Consider the following 24,255-nt stretch of genomic DNA (forward strand, 5'->3'; position numbering starts at 1 on the left):
TTATATTTTGTAATTAATATGATTGAAATATGCTTTTCATATGCCGTTTTGGTATCAGGATGTATGTTTCCTATAATTTTGCAAATAATAATAGAATAGAATAAAATAATTCTTATGTCAAAGATCTTATAAAAGATTTGTTGTATGTTATAGGGGTAGTACAAATTCGTTTTATTGTATATAAGGTAAAACATAAAAAAAGTTATACTGACATTCTGTGCATTCAGCAATTCTAAATTCCAAAATTGTTGCATTTGAAGATATATTCGATAAGAGACCATGTAATTCTTGTAAATCGATATCTTTTCTGATTTTCCCTTCCAAAGTCAAAGCAACATAAAATCTGAATACCATAACCACTAATTCGTTTTAAAATCTTGGCACTTTCCACTTCGATTTTCATCACATTCACTCGAATAAATTCTGATTAGCTAAACCTTGAGAAGAACATAAAAAATACAAGTATACCCCAATTCCCCTATGTTTCTCTCTCATTACTCGCTCATCGTTCCACTCTCTACATTTCATTTCCTGCTGGAGCACACAGAAGAAGAAAAGTTTTTCCTGGAAACTGAGAGCGGAAAACTTTTTGCTGGCACAAAAAATAATTAAAATTCATTCGTTTGATTTGCGTGAGGGCTGCGGGAGGGTGTGGTGGGGTGGGGTGGGTGTTTTTGGTGTTTTTGGTGTTTTTGGTGTTTTTGGGTTGGCCCAAGGACATGGGCGCCGTTGGGGCGAACTTTTGCAACAAACTGTAGCAGAATTAATTAAGTTTCGGTACGCATGGAAATTTTATTAACAAACTGATAGCACAAAGGACAGTGGGCTGACGGGGGGTGGGGGAGACGGGGGCTTGGGGCGTAGGGATTTCCTTTTCTGGGTGGTTTTTTGGGGGTGTGCTGTCGCTTCTCGCTTTTGGCTTTTTGGCCACTGGCGCTGTAAGTCATTAATAAAGCGAACACCAACCGACAGCGTCAACGTTGCACATGTGACAGGCGAGGGGGGAGAGGGGCGGGTGGGAGTAGCAGCGCAATAGCAATGGGATACACGGCGAGAAAATGCGGGTGTAAAGACAGCTGGCAGGCCTGCAGTGCAATGGTATATCAAGGCATTTACGACTTTCGGATGTGAAATCTTCATCAACGATGTTGATAAAGCATAAAATCCAAAAAACAAACAATGGAATGAAATATGCTAAGCTAATAAAATGATAGGTTTGCAGGAATTTAGTTTTTACAGATATGCATAACAATAATGGCTAATTCACAGGTAATAATGGGATCGTAATCTGTATAGTTGGAGACACATGTTAGGAGACACATGACTGGTATCGTATATTATATACTAACATTTTTCTCAGTGCAGTAAGGGAGATGAATTATTTGGTATTGAAATTGGTTTAATAATATAATCATTTTTAGCGAGAAAGCAATCAGAATCATTTCGACAGCTGATTCAACATCTATTAAATTCTATAAAATGGTGGAATCCAGTACTCAACTTACTACATGAAACGCCATTGCGTACCCCAACCCTTTTCTTTCAGTGCACGAGTAGGGAAGCGAGAGGCGAGCAATTAAGTAACCTGCCAACAAAACATCTGACAGATGAGGGGGCGGTAATAGGGGGCTATAGGGGGAAAGTCGGGACACCGAAGGGTACTTTTCGAGGGGTCTTTACCGTACAATGTCATTGATTGCCAGGCCAGAGTTTTTCCAGAGGAAAAAAACGGCGTCGGGGTGTTAAGGATGGCAAATGGGTTAAGTGGCACTGCTCGACTGGCGCTCGATAAAATGAATACGAATGATTCATGCGCAGCACAGCAGCCGCCCAAAAAAGTTCAGAATGGAAAATTGGGAACGAGGCGTTTATGTTAACAAATTATAACGGAATCTGCCAACATATCTAGTATTTTCCTTTTTACGAACAATTCTTTCAATAAATAAGTTAGTAAATATAATTTGATGTTGAAGAATAGAAAAGCAAACATGAGCAGCTTACAACTAACAATCCCCAATTCCATATTTGTACATTAAAATCCAGCCATACTATATTTTCAAGGCAAATTTCCCCAGATTATCCAGAGATATAAATTGATTGTGGTAACCGCCAGCAAAGTGCCAACAAATCGGCCAGAAAACGCCTTGCAATCGCTTTCGGGCTAAGCAGCCCGCTTCTCCCTTTTGGCTAATTAATTGTTAACGAATTTTCATTTTCTATTTGTCGCAAGGAAAATTGCCATTTATGGTATGGTTATGGCGAAGTTCCCAGCTGCGCAGCACAGCGCAGCGCAGCGGCAGAGCGGCGACAGCAACGCCGGCAGCGGCAGCATAATAATTTCATGTCTCGGCAAATTGAAAAAATGCCGCATAACTCCGCCCTGGAAAAGTACGCTGCTCACACACAGTTGAAGAAAATTGAAAACTCTTCAAGTCGTTTTTGGCAATGGCGACGCAGCGCCTTCGCCGCGGCAGCGACGTCGACGGCGCAGCCGGAATTCCCACTATTTTTCCAGGCGGCCAATGGAAGTGCCATACGCCAAGGGCCATACGGTTGTCTCGCTCTCGCGGCAAAATGGCCACTCAGGGAGAGAGAGGCAGTGAGCGGGCAGAGCGGGATGGCCGATCGAAATTGAAACGGCACATATAAAAATTAAGTGGCTGTTGCAGCGGCTGATGAATTTCCCTCTCGCTCGCACACGCGCACACTCTCGCACAGAAACATGGCAACAATCTACCCGCTCCTGCTCTCTCTCCCACTCTCGCTCACGCTCCTGCCCCCCGTGCATGGGTATGTGCCTCTCGCTCGCACGCTCGCACGCTCGCCAACGACGACGACGACGACGACGCCGCTTTTCTGGGTTTCCTCGCTGGACGCATCGATTGCTGCGCTCAGTTCAAACTGAATTTTCATTGCGAGCGCGTCTGCCGCTTCTTCACGCTCGCCCTCTCGCTCTCGCTCTCTCCCACTCGCCCACTGGCCCACTCGCTCTCTGCCGAGAAAAAAGCTGATAAACGGCGGACAAAAGCAAACGAAAGCAAACCGACACCGAACTTTTGCCCAAGTGCAGTTTTATTTGATCAGTGTGCAAAGACGCGTTGTTTGGTTAACGCCGGCCGACGGCTCAGCGAAATAAATAAATAAATAAATAAATGCAAATAGCAAACACACGCACACACACACCTTTTTTTTAAGTCCTACGCGAGTGAACACCTAGCCCCTTCCCCCTTCTAACGAAAAAGTGCATAAATAGACCCTAATTCCATGGCCTAAACTACGGACCATAATGGTTTTGGAGACCTCCGAGGGCGATACCAAAAAGTTCCTGACCAACAACAATAACTCGAGCGCCAGTCGCAATAACAACAACAGCAGCAGCCGCAGCAACAACAACAACAACAGCAGCAGCCGCAACAACAACAACAACAGCAGCAATCACAGTCACTGTCACAGTCCGAAGGAAATTGAAGAGGAGACTGGCCGGAGTAGCAGCACCAGCAGCAGCCGCATCCCAACGCCCAACGCCCACCGGACCACCGCCGGTCAGCATCTGTTGGGTGGCTCCCCATCGAGCGCCTGCTCCACATCCGTTTCCGGTTGCGGCATGCCCTCCGAGGGCCTCCATCCGACGGCCGCCCTCCAGCTGTATGCCGCCGCCGCCCAACTGGCGCCCAACGGCGTCCGCGTGCCGCCCTGGGGTCCCTTCCTGCAGTTCGGCGTGCCGGGCGTCTTTGGCCCGAACGGACCCTTCCTCGGGCGGCCCCGCTTCGATGCCGCCTCCGCCGGCGGACATCCGAATTCCGCTGCTGCCGCCGCGGCCGCCACCCAAATGGCCGCTGTGAATGCCAGCAATGCGTTCGCCAATCTAACGGGACTGAGCGCGGCGGCGCTGCGGAACGTGAGTGCCGCCCAAACGACGGCGGTGGCGGCCGTCGCCAGTACAGTGGCCACCATCCAGCACCGACTGATGATCGGCAACCGGCAGAGTTTGCCGCCGGCGGGACCGCCCAGCGAAGGATCCAACGAGGATGGCGGTAAGTTCCAACTGCGTTCTGTTGCCCCAAACACTGGATGCAATTACAGTAGGACCTGCGCGGATAGACCTATGAGTACAGTAGCCTCCGTCTAAGCGAAACATTATAGATGTTTCGACTTGGGAACTTTGTTTATGTCGTTTCGCCTAGATGCAGGCACAGTAGAACTTCCTCGGCCTAAACTTTCATCAACCAACATTTACTATAAGCTATACTGCCAAGAAAACAAAGTTCGCTCAATGAGAAACATCACTGTAGTACACGAATTAGGGAAATTAGGGCTTTGGGCGGAGATCTACAAACTGTAAGCAATTAATATTCTTTAGGACATTAGACAGCTGCAGGATAATAATATGTCAAGTTATTAGGCAAAGGAATGTCAAGCAAATCATTGCGTTAATACATCTTTTATTAGAAAGCTAAAGATTGATTAGCTTTCGGGGGAGTGGAATCTAATTACACTTCAGGATTCATTATCTCCATTGGGTGTTTCTTGAATAGCTCACTTGAATAACTTAAGTGAGTTCAACTGACTTTCAACAACTTTAGTTGGAGTTGATTTGGGCATTTTCTAACTAGCTTCTTTTGCATTAACTTTGAGCAGCTGAGAAATGGCCATCTCCTGGATATTCCCAATAAGAAAAATGTATCCTCGAACAGAAAAGAGGTTATAATAGGTTGTATCTTCCCCTATAAAAGGCTAAGTTTGCTCGAATTCAATGAACCAATCAAGCCGTCCAAACAAAGCCAGTTTTACATGGGTGAAACCTCCTACTCGAGTGAGTTGCAAACGCCATTACAAAGTGAGCTAATTAATAAGCGATTGGGTTCAAAATCATTTCATTCGCTTCGTTCGGATGATGCACAAGTGACTCAATGAGCGATCACACTGGTCATCATTGAGTAATACCGCTTACTTACCGAATGCTAATCGGCGACACGTGTGTGTGGCAACCTGGAATTCGCGTCACAAATCCGCAAATCGCATTCCGCAGTCTTTCCCATGAAATCAATTTCCATCGCCTCATAATCGCCACCGGCATCGGCGACTTTCGCCGGGACTTTGGCCATTGGGCTATAAACATAAATACCTAGGAAGGCGGGAGCGGAGAACGGGCAACCCAGATCGACAAATGAACTGGCCAGTGGAGGTCAGTGGAGTGCGCCGGCAGACCCATCCATTTGGCCAGATCGGCTCGGATCGCATTTCGATTAGCATGTGAATAGGTAGCTACTCATCCTGCTCGTTATCGGTGCACGGACAATACGCTAATTCATTCAATTAGCCCTGCTAAACGCTTGCCGATTGTCAGTAGCTCAGTCACTCAGTCGCTCAGTCGCTCAGTCACTCAGTCACTCAGCCATTCAGGCAGGCATTCACGCTGTTTTGACCCAATCGAGCATTCTGTATCATCAGGCGGGCCAGTTGTGCTTGACTTTTGCTACCTGCGAAACACATTTATTGATTTAGCTAATCAGCGATCGATTATTATGTAAAGTTCGATTGATTTCCCTGATTCGATTTAGCATACAAAGTATGCCGCCGCCTGCTGTGCTCCACCGGAAAAGGTTGCAGACCCAATTTGGGCACACATCCATATCCATGGAGCATGGCTATCCATAAACAATAAACAAATTTACCCCCACGTCGTGCTGAAACTTGATTTCGCTTTTAATTGGCTAAGATCCTTTGCCACATGGTGCCTCAAATGGGCGCCAGTTCTCTAGCATCAGGACTTCACACCCGATATTAATTTCTTGGCCAAATGGCTACAAGTTGGTGCAACCTTTGGGGCTAGGACACAAAACGCATACCGCAGAAGGAGCCAATTAAGATATCCAGCACTTGAACAGCCTAAATGGCGGAGCTCATTGGGTAATCAAACAATTGTCTAACCTATTCCGTAATCGTTACAATTCCGGGAAACTCTTGTTAGCCAAGAAAGATCTCTTTCCCATTGACGATGAATTAAGTTCATCTTGTTTGCGGTGAGCGCGACTTACTTTCTTTCAAATCGTTGGGAATTGGAGGGGACAATTGAGGGGCGCAATCACTAGACCGACCCGAAATTGATGGGACGCCATTAGCTCTGATCGCCCAGTTGGCCATTAAGTGGAGACTCGGAACTTGGAGCTGGAAAACCGGACTGGTCACTGGTCAGCAGTGGTCAGTTAACAGTTGCCAGTTGCCAGTTGCCAGTTGCCAGTTGGCAGAGCGAAGCGGAGATCGTGGCTCATTGACCAATTAGCATTAACAAATGATGGCTAGTTGGTGTAATTATGGCCATAATGCATATATCCAAAGGCGGGGCGTTAGCAGGGGGCGTGTTCGCCCGCTTGTTGTAATTAACTGCACTTGGCTGGCTTGGGTTGTGGGTTTGGGTTTGGGTTTGGGCCTCCAAGTTCTTATGTCCCCAGATCGGGGGCTTAATTAATTGCCAGCCAACGCAGAGGCACTTCCTCCTTGAAAAGTAATTATTAATTTGATTTGATTCAATTTGATTAGGCCGGCGATTGTGCAGATTGTGGATACGATGAGTATGGGGAAGAGTGGGTGTATTCCCTCTTTCATTTTTGGCCTGAGCTTGTGGCAGGGGCAGGGGCAGGGTTGCCATCGCACTCGTTGCTCATTAATCATTTTGCGGCAGAGAGTTGACATGCAACCAAATGTCTGCGATTTCGTTGGGCATACGTACGTAGCTATATAGGTGTATAGTTGTACATGGGTGTGGGTGTGGGTGTGGGTGGTGGTGGTGGTGGTGCTGGAACTTCATCATCATCGTCGTGACGTTTACTTGCCGTTGCTCATTTCACGCCGGAAATGAGGAAACTGTCATAAGGCGATCGGAATCATTTATCATGCGATTTTCAGGTCACCATCACACAGCGCCGCCATTTTGTTTTCTACTTGTCTTGTTTTCTGGTCCTAATGAATTCCGTCTAACCAAAACCCGAAAAGGGCTTTTTGCGGGGAGTGCACACACATACATACATAATTGTAGAGCACTTCCGTTCCGCCGCTGCAAAACGGAAGTTGGCCCATTGATGGAACGGCGGAATGATGGCATGAAGATTCCATTCCGCCGGAGTAACTGACTGACTGACTGACTGAATGATAAATCGTTTTGCACTCCCGTCTCCTCAGATTTAGTCGCATTCTCGGCTTTCAGTGTTCTTATCAAAAATGGTTACACCCGTTGGCTTTTTAAGTATTTCCGCCCTTTAATGGGTTTTTTCTTTTTCATTACAATACTTCATTTTCGTGCCAGTGGAAATGAGATGATTTTCTCAATGATGATTGTTCGAGTAGCCCTTTTCTTTGAAGGATCACAGCTATGAGTTTTTTAATCATCAACAAAATGTTCTTTAAATTATACCGTGTTACCAAGAACTTCCTTCAGGTGATTACAACCTTTGGGAAATGGTGTGTACTTCAACAAATTATGATAATACGCAAAGTAGGCCACAATTTAATGTTGTTTATTTGCAATTCAACAATTTTGTAAATGTTTAATTTGCATTAACCCATAATTAGGGTTTCTTTCGGATACTCAATACAAGAGTGAGCTCATTAGATGTTGGGAATGTAATAAACAACACACACCCCTTTTGAATGCCCCACCCGTGCGCCTCTGCCATACACCCCTTTTGAGCCCCCCTCCCCTCCTTAACTTTTAGTGTTCTCTCCTTCACCTTTTCGCCTTCTACTTTTCTTTCAGTTCCTGTCTTACCTTTTTTTATATTTTCGCTTTAATTTTTATGACTTAAGTGGCTCGCACGGGTGAATCGGGTGAAGGAGCGAATGGAAGGAGGGGGGCGAAGGACGAAGGACGAAGGGTTGGGGGTGTGGTGATTGGTGTGGTGTGGGGTGTGTGTGTGTGTGTGGTGTGTGCGTCTGGGCAACTGTTATATTGCCTGGCTGACGCGAGCTGTAAACGAAAATAGCATGCCACGGAATGTGACTGGGGCATGCAACAACATGCACACACACACACATACTCGTACCCTCTGATTTTGCCGCCTTCCTTGCATGCACCCTTACCAAATGTATTTAGATTTTGGCGCAATCTTTGCCACTCACAGAGGAAAGTATCTGCACAATATTTATTGAATATCTTGGCGTTATTAAACCGGAACCGAAAACTTCCATGACGTTCCATAAGTTTGCTTCTAAACAGAATGGAGAGCATCATCATGGTGTGAATAAGTTTTAAACATTTGTGAAATTTACCTGTATATCGCAGCTCAGATTTGTAACATATTAAGTTAGTATTTCATTTACAGTTTTCGCTCATTGTTTTGGGGATTTTGGGTGAAGTGAATCAGGCGACGTTGCCAAATTTCAGTCTGCTCTCTGCACATTGTGAATTGCATGCTGCATATAGCATACTGCATGTTGCATATGGGCCCAATTGCAAACTGCACACTCGGGGCGTGCAATAATCATAATAAATTTCAATTATCGTTTGCATTTGCTCCCACACTCGCGTTCTCGTTCTCGATCTCGTTCTCGTTTCGGCGTTACCACTCGCCACTCACAAATCGCAAAGAGCCAAAAGCATGAATTATGTTCCAGTCGTCGGGCACCCCACTCTTTGATAGAATAGAAACCGCCCTCGGGCCCCCCTCTTTGCTTTGGGCCGCCCCTGGTAACTTGGCCCGTTATTATTAAGTCATTTGAATGCACTTTGTGCAGGCCATCTCGCTCGCACCGCGGCACCTTATTCACTCGATGTTTGTCGGTGTTTGTCGCTTTTGGCTGGACAATAATGTCTCCATTATTGTTGTGTATTTGGCCGTGTTTTGTTATTGAGTTATTAGTCTCTCTCCGCTTGGCACACCGCCGGAATCGCTGGAAACAAACGAGTTTCTCGTCTTTACTTTCCCTCGCAGGCGTAAAAGAGACAGGTAGTGGGGGCGCGTTACAGTGCGGCACGCATAATTAGGTACACTTAACAGCAGAATGCAAGCCATTCATTAGGGGCGTCCTCTTGTTATTGCGCTTTAATGTCGGGTGTGTGTATGCAGTAGGTAGACTACCTAACCATTGTGGCAAGGCCGCCAAAGGGGGGCGGTCGGTGGTGTGGAGGGGGTGGTGTCCGGTGTCCGGAGCACAAAGTACAGAGTACAGAGTACGGAGTGCGGTGTCCGTCTAAAAACCGAAATTAATGCGATTACAAAGTCAGCTGAGTGGCGGCGCTTTGAGTGGTCGCCTCATCAGCCGACGGCACAATGCTAAGCCACTAAATGGCTCATTGTAGGCCAGGCATTCATTGCCCTGGAAAGTGAGTGGAGTGAATAATTGCAGTAGTTGCATCAGCAGTGTTGCATTTAGTGCCCATCGATGTCCGTGTATCGATTATTTCGATTGGCATGTGCGGATTGGATGATTCAATGAGTGCTGCTCAGTGCCATTAAGCATTGGTAGTTTGCACTCCTATGTCAGGGATATATTATTAGGATAATGAACACTGATCGCTGGCACAACTAATATTCTTTGCTCCACAAATTAGTTAAGTATTTAAGTAAGTTTACTCGTGTACCTGTCTTACTGCCCAGCGCTGTGTTTTGTGGCCATCTAATGCCCAAACACCTTGAGTCCTTAAACCTTCCCCTTCCCCTTCCCCATTTCTCAAAATGTTCCAACCATGTTCCTCTGGCCAGATCCAAGTTAATTTGATAAATTGCGCGGCCTTTTGCATGCGTTTGCTGTGAATGTGAGTGTTTGCCACGCCCCCTTTCGGGTATAAATATAGGAAACTAAATATAGGAAACTATAGGCAGGATCGGATGGGATCGGGCACGAACGGACACATAATGGAGCGTCAGGAGCAGGGAAATGTAATTAAATTGTTTCGTTTTTATTGTGGGCCGGCGGCTGGGAATTGAAATTGGGAAATTGTGGGTGGGGCTATACCACAATACCATATAGCATATAGCAAATAAAGGGGGGAGGGCCACTCGCTTGTGGGCCCTTTGGCGGTGTAATTGAAATATATGATTATGAATATTTATGCATTCCGTGTGTGCCTCTGTGCGTTGGCTAATTTAAATAATTTTCCAACACTTAATTATAGGGTTTTTAGTGTCGGCTACAAACTGTTTTGCGCCCATGTACCCAATACGTTTATATTATTTTTTTTTGGGTCATTTTCGGGGTCCCATGTGTGTGGAGTTCGGTGCGGTGGTTAGTTTTTGGATTCTCGGTTTTTCGGCTTTGGCACCACCCTAATTAGTTTTAATAAGCAAACACCCCCTTCTTCGTCCGGCAGGCGAATATTAATGACTCTATTCTCGTGTTTTTGAATCCCATTTCATTTAGATTCCCTCATTCTCCGTTTCTTTTCCCTAGGTTTTCCCGGCGACGGCGACGACGACAGCAGCGCGGCCAAGCGGCGCAGGTCGCGCACCAACTTCAACTCCTGGCAACTGGAGGAGCTGGAGAGGGCCTTCTCCGCCAGCCACTATCCGGACATCTTCATGCGGGAGGCCCTGGCCATGCGGCTGGACCTCAAGGAGTCGCGAGTTGCGGTGAGTTTAGTTTCGATCGATTAGTAGCTCAGTATCTCAGTATCTTAGTAGCTCAGTAACTCAGTATCTCAGTATCTTAGTATCTCAGTAACTCCTTAACTCCGTAGCTCAGTATATCATTATCTCAGTATCTTAGTACCTTAGTATCTGAGTATCTTAGTAACTCAGTAACTCCGTAACTCAGTACATCATTATCTCAGTATCTTAGTACCTTAGTATCTTAGTACCTTGGAACCTCAGTATCTTAGTATCTCATTAACTCCGTAACTCAGTAACTCAGTATCTTACTACCTTAGTATTTTAGTATCTCAGTATCTCAGTACCTTAGTATCTCAGTATCTTAGTAGCGTATCCATTAAGATATCACCCTTTTGCGAGCACCTTTGCTGAGATTATACGCTTTGTTCCAGATAGGTATGGTTCCAGAATCGACGTGCCAAGGTGCGTAAGCGCGAGCACACGAAGAAGGGACCCGGCCGCCCCGCCCACAACGCCCAGCCGCAGACCTGCAGCGGCGAGCCCATTCCGCCCAACGAGCTCAAGGCCAAGGAGCGGTAAGTAAGCCGAAGAGTAAAAAACCATCTGAATAGCAACATTTGGAGCTATCCTAAGTGCCCACCCATTCTGATCACCCACAACATATTCAAATTCAGTCATTTGCAAAATACTCGCAGCATATTCAAATATGATTTCTCAAAATCTACGGCTTTCAAACGTGTTAAAATTTGCATATCCAATTAGGTCGATTGCGAATCAGACGATCTGATCATTGTAAGTTTTTAGTCACTTGGTTAAGTGATATTTCAACTTATAGCCATTGTCTTAAATGTGTGCTAGCTTGCCAGTGTTGATTGACTTTAAAAGTATAAATCATTTATTGATTAATTCATTTTACATTCATTTCTTGTTCATCATTTAATTAGTACACTTTGGTATGTGCGAACGCCCATTTTAACACATACCCATTGGCTTAGTTATGTTTTTGGATAGCCTGTCTCTAAACTGCTACTGGTTCTGCCAGACCTTACTCTCTGGTCCAACTATTCAAACCCAATGAGCTAATACTAAACCGCATCTTCCGCCCTTTCCCATTCTTACAACTTCCAGAGCCCGTCGCCGAAAGAAACTGGCCAAGGCCATCGACCGGCAGGCCCGAAAACTGCAGGCCAAGGGCATCACCGTGGACCTGGAGGCCCTCAAGGCCGAGTACATATCACAGCACAAGGCGAACGGCACCTTCTCGGACTCGGATCTGGAGGACGATGGCATCCAGATCGACGTGGTGGGCGGCGCGGACAGCGACGACGAGGGCGACAGCGACGCCGTCAGCCCGGTGCGTCTCGGTGGAGGAGGTGGAGGTGGTGGTGGTGGTGGTGGGGCTGGTGTCACAGGAGTCGGCGGAGGTGGAGGTGGAGGTGCCGCCTCATCGCTCCACTGCGGACTGGATGGCGATGGCGACAGTTCGCGGGCGGGCAGCTTCATCGGCGGCGGCGGCAGCCTGGGCAGCCCCAGCTCGGTGGCCCCGCACTCGATGCTCTCCAATGGAGCGGTCCAGTTCGGCAAGCTGGAGCCGATGGATGGCAACGAGTCCGAGGAGCGGGACAGGGAGCGCGACTCGCCGAAACCGCTGCTCTTTCCCGCCAAGGCCTTCCACCAACTGAACCTGCAGAGCAGCCAACAGCACCACGGACTGGTCGTGGGCCAAGGCCAGGGTCAGGGATCGGGATCTGGATCGGGATCTGGACACGGGCACGGGCATGGGCAGCAGCACAACCACCACCAGCATCAGCATCAGCACCACCTTCATCATGGCAGTGCATCCGCCTCGGCGGCGGCGGCAGTGGCCAATCTGGTGCACCAGACATCGCCGATCAGCATGCGACGGAGCAATCCCTTCAGCATCGAATCCTTGCTGTTCAACAACACGTGAGGCAACCACGCGAGGATCGCGATCCGGCCGAATCCCCTCGAGACCCCTTTGATTTCCGCGTTCCTAGAATATTTTGCTCAACTTACTTCCACTTCTCCCACTCTAAGTTTCACCATTTGTACGTATCTTCGGTTCAGAGCTTGAATATTCCCTAAGTGATTTATTTATTCGAATGTAATGTGTAGTGCATTTTTTTTGTATTTTTTATATTTTATTTTGTACCGTACACCTGTTCCCAGAGAGAGACTAAATTAGTGTTGTAAATGAATTTATTATTTGTACTGCGTATACATATACTATAAATAACCTTTTTTTTGAGTGGCTGATGCCCAAAGCAATGCTTGAAACATGAATAATATAATTATGTAATAGAAGTCTATTGACTAAGGACATTTTTTTTCAAAGTGTGATTGTGTTTGAATGTGTGTGTATGTGCGCGCGTGTGTGTGAGAGAGAGAGCCTGCGTAAAAATGTAATTTAATTTAGCAAAACAAAAGGAAACCAACTGACGATGGGAAACACAAAGAATTGAAGGAATAGAAATCCACGAGTTAAGTAAGCGAATTTTTTTTTTTTTGTGTCGAAAAAAGCAGGCTAGAATATTACAAATATGATGAGAACCCACACAATATTACGTATAGACATGCAAAGAACGGCGAAATGGCTGCTAAAAATTATATTGTATTGTATCTAAAAACTGATTGTCAAACAACAATAAAATGCGAATCTGTAAAGAGAGAAAAACCACATGAACAACAAATTACGATTATTATTTCCCCTTTTCATTTCGAGTCGAGCTTAACCACAATAAATACATAAAAAATATATAAAAAATGCGCAAGCCCCGAAAGGCCTCCTCTGAAAATTACCCAATTCCCATTGAAATGGAATTCAATAAATGGCAATTTAAATGGCATCAAAAATACACTTAAATCGGATGTGTGAAGTGTTTTCCTTGCGGAATGGCGTGCAAACGGCTGGAAAGGATCTCCAATGGCACGGACATCATCTTTATGCGGCGCATTAATATTATGGACCTCCGACATCCAGAGATCTATGGATGGAATGGCAGTGGGCGACTGGCCCTTCAACCTCTTGAAATACATCAATGGTCAAGTGCAGCAGCTCCAGGAGCACGAAAACCCAGGAGAAGTACTGTTGTTAGTATGCCATTTTCCCGACGGCGCTCAAACTCAGTCGAGTCTCCGGTTTTTGGCCCTAAAGATACATCTTCAATGTTGCTAGAACTGGTTCCAATAGAATTGCCATGTTCAAATGCTTTGTTTTGGGGGTGCGACGGCATAGGGATTTGTATCTGTACTGCAACTATTGAAGTTACTTAATCAATTACAGACTGACCAGGTGGGTTGTGGACATCGACGAAAGCGTTGAAAATTGGAACAAGTTTTCGCGCTGAGCCCATTAATCAGGCGGCAACTCAGGCCTCCAATCGGTCGGTATGTCCAACGCAGAGGCGTTGGTTTAATTTACCCCAACCCCTTTTGTTGAGAAAGGATGCTGGAGCCCCCGTGGAGCTGCGCGTCTTTGGGGCAGCGAGAATGAGGCATGCAGCAGAGCGGCAAACCTGTCCTGCCGTCGAAGGCCGGCGAAGTGTCAATTGAATTTGCATTCGGGCAGTGGTCAGCGGTCAGCGGTCAGCGGCCAATCTGCTTGGGAACGGTACAGCGGATTAACCGTTTCGGCTTCCTCGCAGCGGGGGCGGCGGTGGCAGCGGTAAAGGGGCGGGTCGCTTTCATGGGAATTTGCGGCGGTGTAGTTCATTTCATGGCAATTTTATTGCTTATTAATTTTTCAGTGTTTGCGCTTTCGCCAGAACACCACCCCCTCCCCCAACGCTCCCCGCCCCCGCCGCCGCTGCGTTTTTGTGGCACGCCGTTAATGGCTTCACCTGGTTGTTATTGTTGCCTGTTGATACGATTATTACGTTTATGGATTTTAATAATTGTGCATGATTTGGAGGATTTTCCACAGCCTCATCTGGATTCTTCAGACTCGTGCCCCCGTGGAGCGTTCATAACCGCTTTAGCATTTCTTTCTTTTTCACTTTATTTCCTTGCGGCTCAATTACTTTTCGATGCAAATCAAATTGGCCGCTCTTGACCATTCTTCACACGTTTTTCATTAGGCTTATTTGTGCGTACGAGTGTGGCTGTCTGTCTGTCTGTCTGACTGTCTGTCTGTCTGTATACAAAATACAAATAGTCAGTCGATCCATTCCCAGCTCCATCGATAGTTAATACCCAACTCGGCCTTTTGCCTCGGCTTGCGCTTTGTTGTAAATGAGTTTTTTATTGAGCTGAAAATATTTTTGTTAAGCTTATTGTTCGTTCCCTGATTGTTTATTGGAGGCCAATCGACGTTTCGGCCAGGGGTTCGGCATTTCAGGCTGCGAAGTGCGCTACAAGGAGTCTAAGTATGGCATTTATTGAATAAAAGCTATATAGAATCGCTTTGAAATAACAAAAACTATGCCGATCACTTTACTGCTAATGGAGCATTTTAGTATTTAGTAGCAAACCATTTAATACATGTTAGTTAAACTAGTTATGCAGCCGTGCTGTTGGCAAAACCGAAATGCCCCAACTGCCAACGAGAAGTAGAGCTCCATGCTGCTGGCGGTGATCATCAGATCACCCTACGTTATAGCGCTTAATCGAAATCAATAAAGTTATTAAAGCGACGCTTTTAAGTTTTCTGTAACAGATTCTTAAGCCAACAACAAGGGTTCCCAAACAAAGGTCCCCACAATGGGGATTAGTGCTCCATCGTAGAGCGGCCAAGCAGCAACCATCTCGGCACCTGGAACTCCCATACCAATTCGATCCCATCCGATCCCATGCGATGTGAGCCGAGCGAGCGAACCAGTGGATCCCAGAGATGATTGTCATAATTATGGGCATTTTGGTGTTTGCCGCTCTCTCGACTTATCGACTGGGTCTCGCCGTATCGGGAGTTGCTTCCATTTCAATTTCGCAGCGGGGGCTTTGAGTTCGGGCTCGGAATGAGATGGACGGAATGGACGGTACGCTAATCAAAGTGTTTATCGTGGCCCGATCGTTTGTATTATGGTTTTTGATGCCTTAATTTATTCACACTCTGAATAACTGAATAAACGTGCAACATGAGTTCGACTTGGTGTTAATCTTTGCGCCTTCTGCCCCGTTGCCTTTTCTATTTACCTTTCGAACGCTTTTCAATTTTCACAGCGGGCATTCCGAAGGGGTCAACTACCAAACTACCAAACTACCAAACTACCAAACTAGCAACTGCCAAACTCCCAAAATCCGGACTCTCATCCAGCCAAACAATGTTTGTAATTTATTTCATTGTGCGATGATTAGCAGCATTTCTCGTCTCGGCCTTTCTGGCCGCTGCTCCACTTTCTTTGTTTCTCTGTTTTGATGCCGTGTTAAGATCTTCGATGGGAGCACCGCGGCCTTATTAGTTCATAGTTATGGTTATTGGCATAGTTTATGGCCCCCAGATCCATGTGTTCATCCGCTCCATTGACCCAAGCGCAGGCAGAAGGCAATGGGCAATAGGCAATAGGTAGTAGCTGGTAGGCCACAAATTGAAAAACCTCTGCTCGGGCCAAAGGGAAAATCTGGGCATATTGTTATAATTGAGTTTCGGCTTTTCTGCCCATCTTCCTTCTAGTTTTGTGTGTGTTTCTTTTTTTTTATGCTTCTGCCACGCCCTGGAGAGCAGCTATCTGCGAGTTTATTATGGGGGTTGGCTCAACACGGGGCGCTGACACCAAATATCATAATAATGAACTCCGGAGAGTTGCAGTCGGCCCGGGTGTGAGTGACTTTTAATTTACTTCAAATCCGTACTCAACTACATGACTCCCGGGGGAGGGGCAGAGGTCGGAGCAGGACCAAACACCCCCACCCACACTCGCTTACTTTGTCCTTGCGCCCCTGCCAACCGCCCCCCGCCCCCTGCCCCCTGCCCGCTGCGGCAAGTGGCACGTCCTCCACGGAGCACTCACCTCGACCCCGGGCAGCAGGTCCTGTCCGCTGGGTTATGACTCTGGTATCTGGTGAGCAACCACCGAAGCAGCGCCGTCCTACACTGGCCAACATGGCACAGTGTACTCATTACTCATTATCAAAACGCGAAATTAAATAATATTGCATATAATTAGATATGTGTATGTATAATATGTAATTGAAACATATTTATTTTGTACATTTTTATATTTTATACTTACATATGTACAACAAGCCGCAATCTTGCAGTGCAGTGTAGCCAGCAAGTGAAGTCAAAACTTTTCATATTTTGCCACCCTCGAAAGTGGTTGCCTCCTTTTCCCGCCAACGCCCCACACATCTAGCCGTCTCTGTTTGCCGGCGCACATCATTAATTTGTTATACGGAGATTATCTATTTTTATTGTTATTAATGGCAAACAATTTATTAAGCCAGAGGACGAGGCCGAGGCCGAGGACGAGGAATCACACATGCCAGGACCTGGAAAACGGGGAAAACAGGGAAAAGGACCTCAGTCGGGAGTAGCTGCTGTGGCAGAGCAAGGAAGTCATGTAAATCAAGGAAGTTTCACTAAACTACGTGCGGGTGTTGCCGCAGATGGATTGCCCATTATGGCCTGGCCAAAACCAGATGGATACGTATGTATGCACCATAGTGGGTGGTTGTAATATGCCAGGGGTGGCTGGTAAATGGACCGGCAGCTGTGAGGTGTTGACGTCCTGCACTTTGCATTTCTTATTGTTATTGTTACTGCGCTCTGCTCGGCTACACAGGAAAAACGCGGAAATTAAATGGCATAAATGGATACTAAATACACAGTTCGAATTTCCGAATGGAGAATCATTCAAATCCATCTTATTTGCGGTATTTTTGAGCCTAAAACTGAAATTTGGTAGTTGGAGAAGGTGTATCTGAGTCGTCTCATGAACTCCTTTACTATTGCACATACATGTTTGTTGATTGCACTTTACGTGGAGTTTTCTTGCTGTGCACCCGCCTTGTAAGGTGGCCGCCTGCTCCTTGAGGTCCTGCGCCTGGTCAAAGGCTCATTAGTATGCGCAGCGTCCGCAAAACTGTTTATTGGGGTCATTAGCGAGGCCTCAACACGCCTGCCCTCGTGGTCCTCCCACCGGATCCGCCAGCTCCGTCGGAAAACTTTCCACCCCCGCGCTTTGCTGGGCTTTTGTCGGGCCAAAATAAATGGAATCGTCTCAACTGCATTTCCATTTGATGCTGTAAAATCGAAAATCGAAAACCGAAAATCAAAAACCAACAGTCAATATTAAATAAGCATAGCGCAATAAATTCGATGCCAATAAATCCAATTAGTCATGGGCAAATTGTTATTGAAGGCAGCGCGGAAACTCGGCAACTCGGAAAGTCGGGAACTCTCAAGACCCCCTGATACCCCCCATAATTCATGTGCTGCTCTGCTTGATAACCGAGTTGATAAGGCAGAGCGGCAGCCTGATAAGCGGACGAGAAACTATTAAAACACAAAAAAAAGTGAAAAGATGAAAATAAAATAAAGCCAAATAAATTAGGGGGGCTGACAGAGACGAACAATTCTCGTTACTTGTTTTTTGCGCCTTTCTCCCGGGGGACACAGATTTTGTGCCCGCCGAGCAATTGAAATGCATCGAATTCAAATGAAATGAAATGTCTGTGAGTTTGTGAGTCTCCGATTTCCGTGATGTCAGTGGTCCGTTTAGACAAATGAGATAATTGGCTACATGGATTTATGTGGCATCCGAGCGCTCTGCTGTTCTGCTGTTCTGCTCGTTTTTTGTGTGATTTATTTAATAAGCAGAAGGGGTCGACTGCTGCCACATATAGTACACACACATATTCATGGGCTCCGATAAAGCACCCACATCGCACATGTCCAGATCCGTTGCCATATTCCGAATCCGTTTCTGAATCCGATTCCCATTTCCATATGTCCAGGCTGTAAAAATTTATTGGCCATCAGTCACAATTGCCAATGTACTCGGCAATGGCTGCGAATTGTGGCAATAAGTTGCACACGCGCTCCGATAAGCCCCGCCCCCTCCGCCCACCGCCCTCCGCCCACCACCCATCGCTTTGGTCCACTGCCCCCCGAGATTTTCCTTGAGCAGGCCCTGCACACTCTTTGTCGGATTTCACAGCTTTTGCCAGTCGCTTGAAAAGTGGTTACTTTACCACATTTACTTACTTCCATAATAAAACTTCCATAATATATTTGTATTATTTAATTCTTTAAGTAATATTTTTACTGGCGGTTTCTACCACCTAGTAATGGCCATCCTGAGTGAAAGAGTCTTGGGTCTCTCGGCTTGGAAAACGTGCGAAGTAGATTCAACCTTCTTCCTGCTCTCTTTTCCTGGCAGCTTCAAATGCCCATCATTTTTTGCCCGGTGTTGCGATGATTGGGCACGGGGCATGGAGGTCATCCCCCCGAAAAACATGGGTGGCTGACCAGCTCTTTGGAGGGGTGCGACTGTGTGTGCCGGGCAGTGAAATAATGGCGCCCAATAATATTAATACGTTCGCTCGTTATCAAATTGCGTTTGCATGCAAAATGGACGGATTGCTGCTCCGTCCCTGGTGCATTCAGTACATATATATACGTGGAGGCCACCGATATCATATTATGTACGGGAAGGCCAGCGCCTCCTGCTCCTGCTGCTCCTCCTGCTCCTTTCTGCCGGACATGAAATGGACATGAAACGAGCGCCATAGTTAAGAGCCGTACGTGATTTGTGGCAGCTTTCCAGTTTTGCTGGTCTTCTTGGCGGAGTTTCCTTCTCTTGTGCCGCCGCAATAAAACGGCCTAAACAATAAAGCGGGGGCTGGAGAACGTGGGAAACGTGAGCGGAAATCCCGAATGGAATGGAGGTGACAACATGCCAATGCAAATAAAACGGTTGCCGGCGCAAAACTTTATTTAATTTGAAAGCTAAAAATATAAAATAAATTTTCCACATTTGACTTTTACACCAGCCATTTGGGCAGCGCTTGGGCGCTCGTAAACCTTTGCCTCCCACAAATTCAGTGGATCTGGAGGGCCCTCAACCCGTAACCCGTAACCCGTAACCCTCGACCCGCAGTCCGTGTCCGTATCCGTAACCGTAACCGTATCCGTATCCGTAACCATTCCGAAATGCAAACTGCGAGCGTAACCAAAAACCGTACGCAAAGTTACGATAATCGTTTATTGAAATGCAAATTTTTTGCTGATTTTGCCGCTTTTAGAAGTCAATTTGAGTTTGAGCTGGCTTTTTTGTTTCGCCATTTGTTTTGCGGGTGAGTTTTTAAGCTTTTTAGCACTTGTATTATGATTGTCTGAGTCCCGAACCGAACCGAACCGAACCAAACCGAACCGAGCTATAAAATCGCACAGCCATTTGGCATGTGTAAATTTGCATATTAAGGAGCAAAGTCAACCCTGGCACCCTGGGGTGCCATATGCTGAGTTGTCACCTGCTATTTGTATAATTGGACGGTTAGTTTGGGCTAACCCCATTGCCGCTAAGCGTACGATGGGCTAACCCATACCCCATACCCCTTACCATGCCCCTGCCCAAATCGATCCATCAGAAATCAAAACGCAAAATCACATTAATTTGACAGGACAAAGGACTCGGATTTCGCTCTGCCTGGCGAAACGCTCTGGGAAACGTAAATATATATCCGCAAGGGGTGCGCAAGGATACAAAAAGATGCTGGCGATAAGGTCCTTCGGGGGGAGCTGATGCAACTGTCAAATTGTCAGGGACTCGGCGTTTTCAAACACCAGATACTCCGATTCCGAATCGAAGGGGTGGCTGCGGTCTGTACTATTTGCAAAACTGCAAGATGCGGCTGATAAGATAAATAATTGGAATATGAAGCTGGTATCGTGGCCCCTGCCCCCTCCCTTTGGAGCCAGGAACTAGACGCACACACACACACACATACACAGTCGAAAGTGTGACATGGAGGGTTGTGTGTGTGTGTGTGCTCTCATTCTGCTTAATCACAGCAAATAATTAAATGTCCATTTCACAGGCGCGACGTCAATGTCACCCCCACCCCTCACCCGTCGCCCCTTGGTCGTGCGATATACATGGGATATAGAAGGACCGAATCTGGATTCGAAATCTGAACCCGACCCCTCGACCTCGATGGCGATGGCGATGCGACACGTGTGCGACAAGCGGCATTTGTATTAAGACTTAATTTAAGTGCTTATCACCCAAAACAAATCAACACACCCCCCCTTCGTTATGCCCGATACTTAGTCCGCCCCCTCTTCCGCCCCCGCCCCCGCCCCGCCCCGCCCCGTATTGTCATGTGACATTTTGTATGAGTAACACTCACCTAATGAAGTTATTAGACTCAATGCCCCAAACACACAGCCACATATATGCTCCATTCCTGACCGACGTCGGCGATAAGGCCGCGAGTAGTGGGGCTTGATTTTGGCAGGACAGGGTATCTTGCCCAGGTGCGGGTATGTTGGTTCAGCTAGGCGGTAGGATGGTCCAACAAGTGTGTATGCCTTATGATTACTGTAATGTAATAAATTCTTTTTCAATGCAAGTAAATATAGAAGCATAATATTATCAGCAATCAGGAAAATAGCATATTGATACTATTGATTCATATTTCATTGACTTACCTATTATTTGATTCAAGTGCACAATGTTTTCACTCTGAAAATGAAAATGTGTGTACCACACTTCGTTCAATCGAAATGCCCGAAATTCGATCACTTCTCCGCCACTGCGTGACAAATGGGACTTCAATAAATGTTTGTGATTTGACAAATCAATCGGGCTACTAATGTCACAATTCCGGCGATTGTGCCGCATTTGGTTATTATTTGGTAGCAATATTCCCATTCAGATTACCATTACCGTATTCACTCCACATCCGATTTCCATACCCTTTCCCGTAGTCGCTTATTAATTTGGTTATTTGCTCGCTGTCCGTTTTATTTATTCATAAATTTTATCAGCACAAATTAAAAACAAATTAGTCGACAGAAGGTAAATAACAATAAAGTGTAATAAAAATCAGAGGGACAGGAGACAGTCTGTCGATATGGAGCGATAAGAGGGACAACCCGAAGCGGATGGAAACGAAGCTGATTTGGTTAATCGAATGTGAAATGATTAAAAGTTAATATACATTTTGTTTACTCGATTGCCTTACTTTTTGTTCCGGCTGTTTTTGTTCTTCCTTTTTTGTTTTATTTCTCCATCTGTGCGCAATGTAATGACGATTTTATTGTTTTTAATGCGCTTTTAATAATAATTGATTTGCGATTGCAACAATTTGATAGACCAAGCAAATGAAGCGAAGAGCCAAAACAAATTATGTCATCGCTTTCAGGGTGAAAATAGTAGTTGGCGTATTTAATGGCGACCAGGCCGTATTTAAACATTTTAAATGCTTACATTAATTTGGCTGCTGTTTCCTTCAAATAAGGCTGACCTTGATGATTCGTTTCTCCATGTATAACCAATTTTATGGTTACATTTGACAAAGCTCTGAAAGTAGTACAAAATACTTAAAATTGAATCAAGAAAATATTTACAGCAGCTCATTAGTATATTTGTATATTTGATTGAGCAGAAGAATTGTTCCAATCACTAAGAAATTGCCTGAAAACCTATAAATGCCATCTAAAGTTGAATGTTTGTATTCTATAGAATTCAAACTGCTTTTGAATTATAATAAATGTCATTAAATATTTATATATTTAATTTAGTTATATATTTAATTCATTTTTGAAGTCTGCCTGCTTTAGTTCTGGGAAATTAGCATTTGCAAGTATCCAAGTATCTGTATTACAGTTTCTTATCACTGTGGACGGCAGTCCACGTAGTGACGATGCATTAGTGTTTACCATTTCCAATGGCAATTAATTATGTGCAGTAAAATTAGGGAAATTCAAGCAGAAGCAGGCGGAAATAATGGCCCAGCATAACAATCAAATCGCAACAAAGTGTCGCAGGGAAATTTACTTTCCAACAACTTCAAACTCTGGCAAGAAGAAGAAGTGCCCCTATTAGCGGCGAAAAGTTGCTTGGGGAATAGAGCCGGGGAGACCTAATAGAAAATCAAGCGCAAGAAAATGGCGTTGGATAAGGCGATGAGGAAAATGCTGGTGGAGAAGAGGGAGGAAAGGCGGTGGGGAAAGGCGAGAGAAGAAAGTCAGGCAACCAACGCCCTGCAGCAAATTAAATGAAAATTTGTTTGTGTGTGGAAAAATCAAGTGAAAATTAATTGAATTGAGTTGAGTGCGGCTACGTCGTAATGGCTTGGCTTCGAGGAGCTTCAGTTCGGGAAAGCGGGGGCTTATTATATAGATCTTCATGTGGCGATAGCCCACCGAAAACGAAAAAAGGAGAAGCTGCAAATGGAATTTCCTTTCGCCCTTTTCTTTTTGCCAATCGCAAAGCAATGATGAAGGAGAGTTCAGAAAATGTCGGGTGGTGAGGGACTTATGGGTGGAAATTCATTGCTGAGGGGAGGGGGGCGCTTTGCGTGGTCACTCTTGCCCACTCTCTCTCCCTCTCCCTCTCCCACTCCCTCACCCTCTCTCGCTCGCTCTTGCCTTTCATTACCTTTCATTAAAGTCGTGCTCTGTCCCTTTCCTGCAGCCATAATTCATTTTCCAAAGACGGCAGCTGCGCATTGAAACAGCCTCGGAAAAGTGGATGTACTTATAGGAGGGTTCCCGGTTCGCCCCCAAACCAATCCCCCGCATATTTAAGACATTATTACATTATAATCGCATAAAACAATCAATAAAATGTCAGTTTTTGTGCTCTGCTCTCGTTGGGACAGCGCTGCTCTTGCCCTCTCTTTCTTCGCCGCTCGAAGGAAAAGCACCGCTACCCTCTACCCCCTCCCCATCCTCCTTTCTTTGCCACTACTTGCTCTCCTTCTTCCTGTTCGCTAGCCGTCTTCTTCTTGCCTTGTCTTCAGCTTAAATTGGCCATAATCATATTAATATGAAATTTCCCCCTATTTTTTCTCTGGCCACGCCTGTCGCTGAACTATGTTTGTCTCGCCCGCACTCGTGCTGACTCTGCGGCTTCTCTGGCTATTGAGCTCCCTCTCGCTCGCACTCTTTGGTGGGTTACGCTCGCACACACACGCACACTGATTCACTTTAAATCAATTTTTTTAGCGTTTTTCATTTCATTTTCCCTGTTGCGCATTGCACGCTCTCGCTCGCTCGTTCGCTCTCTCTTCTCGCTCTCTCCCTCTCTCTCTCGCACACGCTCTCACAGCCGCCTTGCCTCTCTGTCGCACAATTTAGTCAGGCAGAAAAATACCATTATTGCATTGGCCATCTGTGGGCCAGCGCGGGGTTAAGCGTGAGGGGGGGAGGTTAAGTGGGGGGTGGTGTGGGTGGTTTCAGTGGGTGGTGGGTTTTTGCGGACGGCGCCTTGGCATGTTTGTTAAGTGAAACCATTTTTCTTTTTATTGCCCCTACTGCGCAGTCGACGTCGACGGCGACGTTGCTGCTGCTGCTGCTGCTTCAGCTTCAGTTGCGTCGTCTGCTTCTTCTTCTGGCTTCTTTTTAGCTTTTCGTTTTGTTATTTCTCGCTTTGGCGCACATAAATTTGAACGTTAATGATTTTTGCTTGCAGTCGCGCATGCGACCCTAAAACAACAAGAACAACAGCAACAACAACAACAACAACAACAACAACGACAGCAGCTGACCGTCAAGTGTTGAAAACGAGCTTGTTGTTGTTGC

At 46.0% G+C, this 24,255-nt stretch overlaps 1 protein-coding gene across 2 annotated transcripts; it reads left to right on the top strand.

The window, feature by feature from the left end:
• The first annotated feature begins 2,856 nt into the window (after window positions 1–2,856).
• Window positions 2,857–13,244, top strand: LOC6549774 (homeobox protein unc-4). Of its 2 annotated transcripts, XM_001977558.3 has the most exons (4): window positions 2,857–4,034; window positions 10,387–10,565; window positions 10,980–11,119; window positions 11,673–13,244. In XM_001977558.3, exons 1-4 carry the CDS (start codon window positions 3,287–3,289, stop codon window positions 12,493–12,495), a joined length of 1,890 nt encoding a protein of 629 aa, XP_001977594.3. In that variant the 5' UTR covers window positions 2,857–3,286; the 3' UTR covers window positions 12,496–13,244. The 2 variants fall into 2 exon arrangements, with proteins under 2 accessions (XP_001977594.3, XP_026838063.1); XM_026982262.1 differs by lacking the exon at window positions 11,673–13,244 and having other exon boundaries at window positions 2,859–4,034; window positions 10,976–11,057.
• The last annotated feature ends 11,011 nt before the right edge of the window (window positions 13,245–24,255 follow it).

The sequence above is a fragment of the Drosophila erecta genome, unplaced genomic scaffold, assembly GCF_003286155.1.
Source record: "Drosophila erecta strain 14021-0224.00,06,07 unplaced genomic scaffold, DereRS2 tig00000126-arrow-pilon, whole genome shotgun sequence".
NCBI classification, from domain to species: Eukaryota; Metazoa; Arthropoda; class Insecta; order Diptera; family Drosophilidae; genus Drosophila; species Drosophila erecta.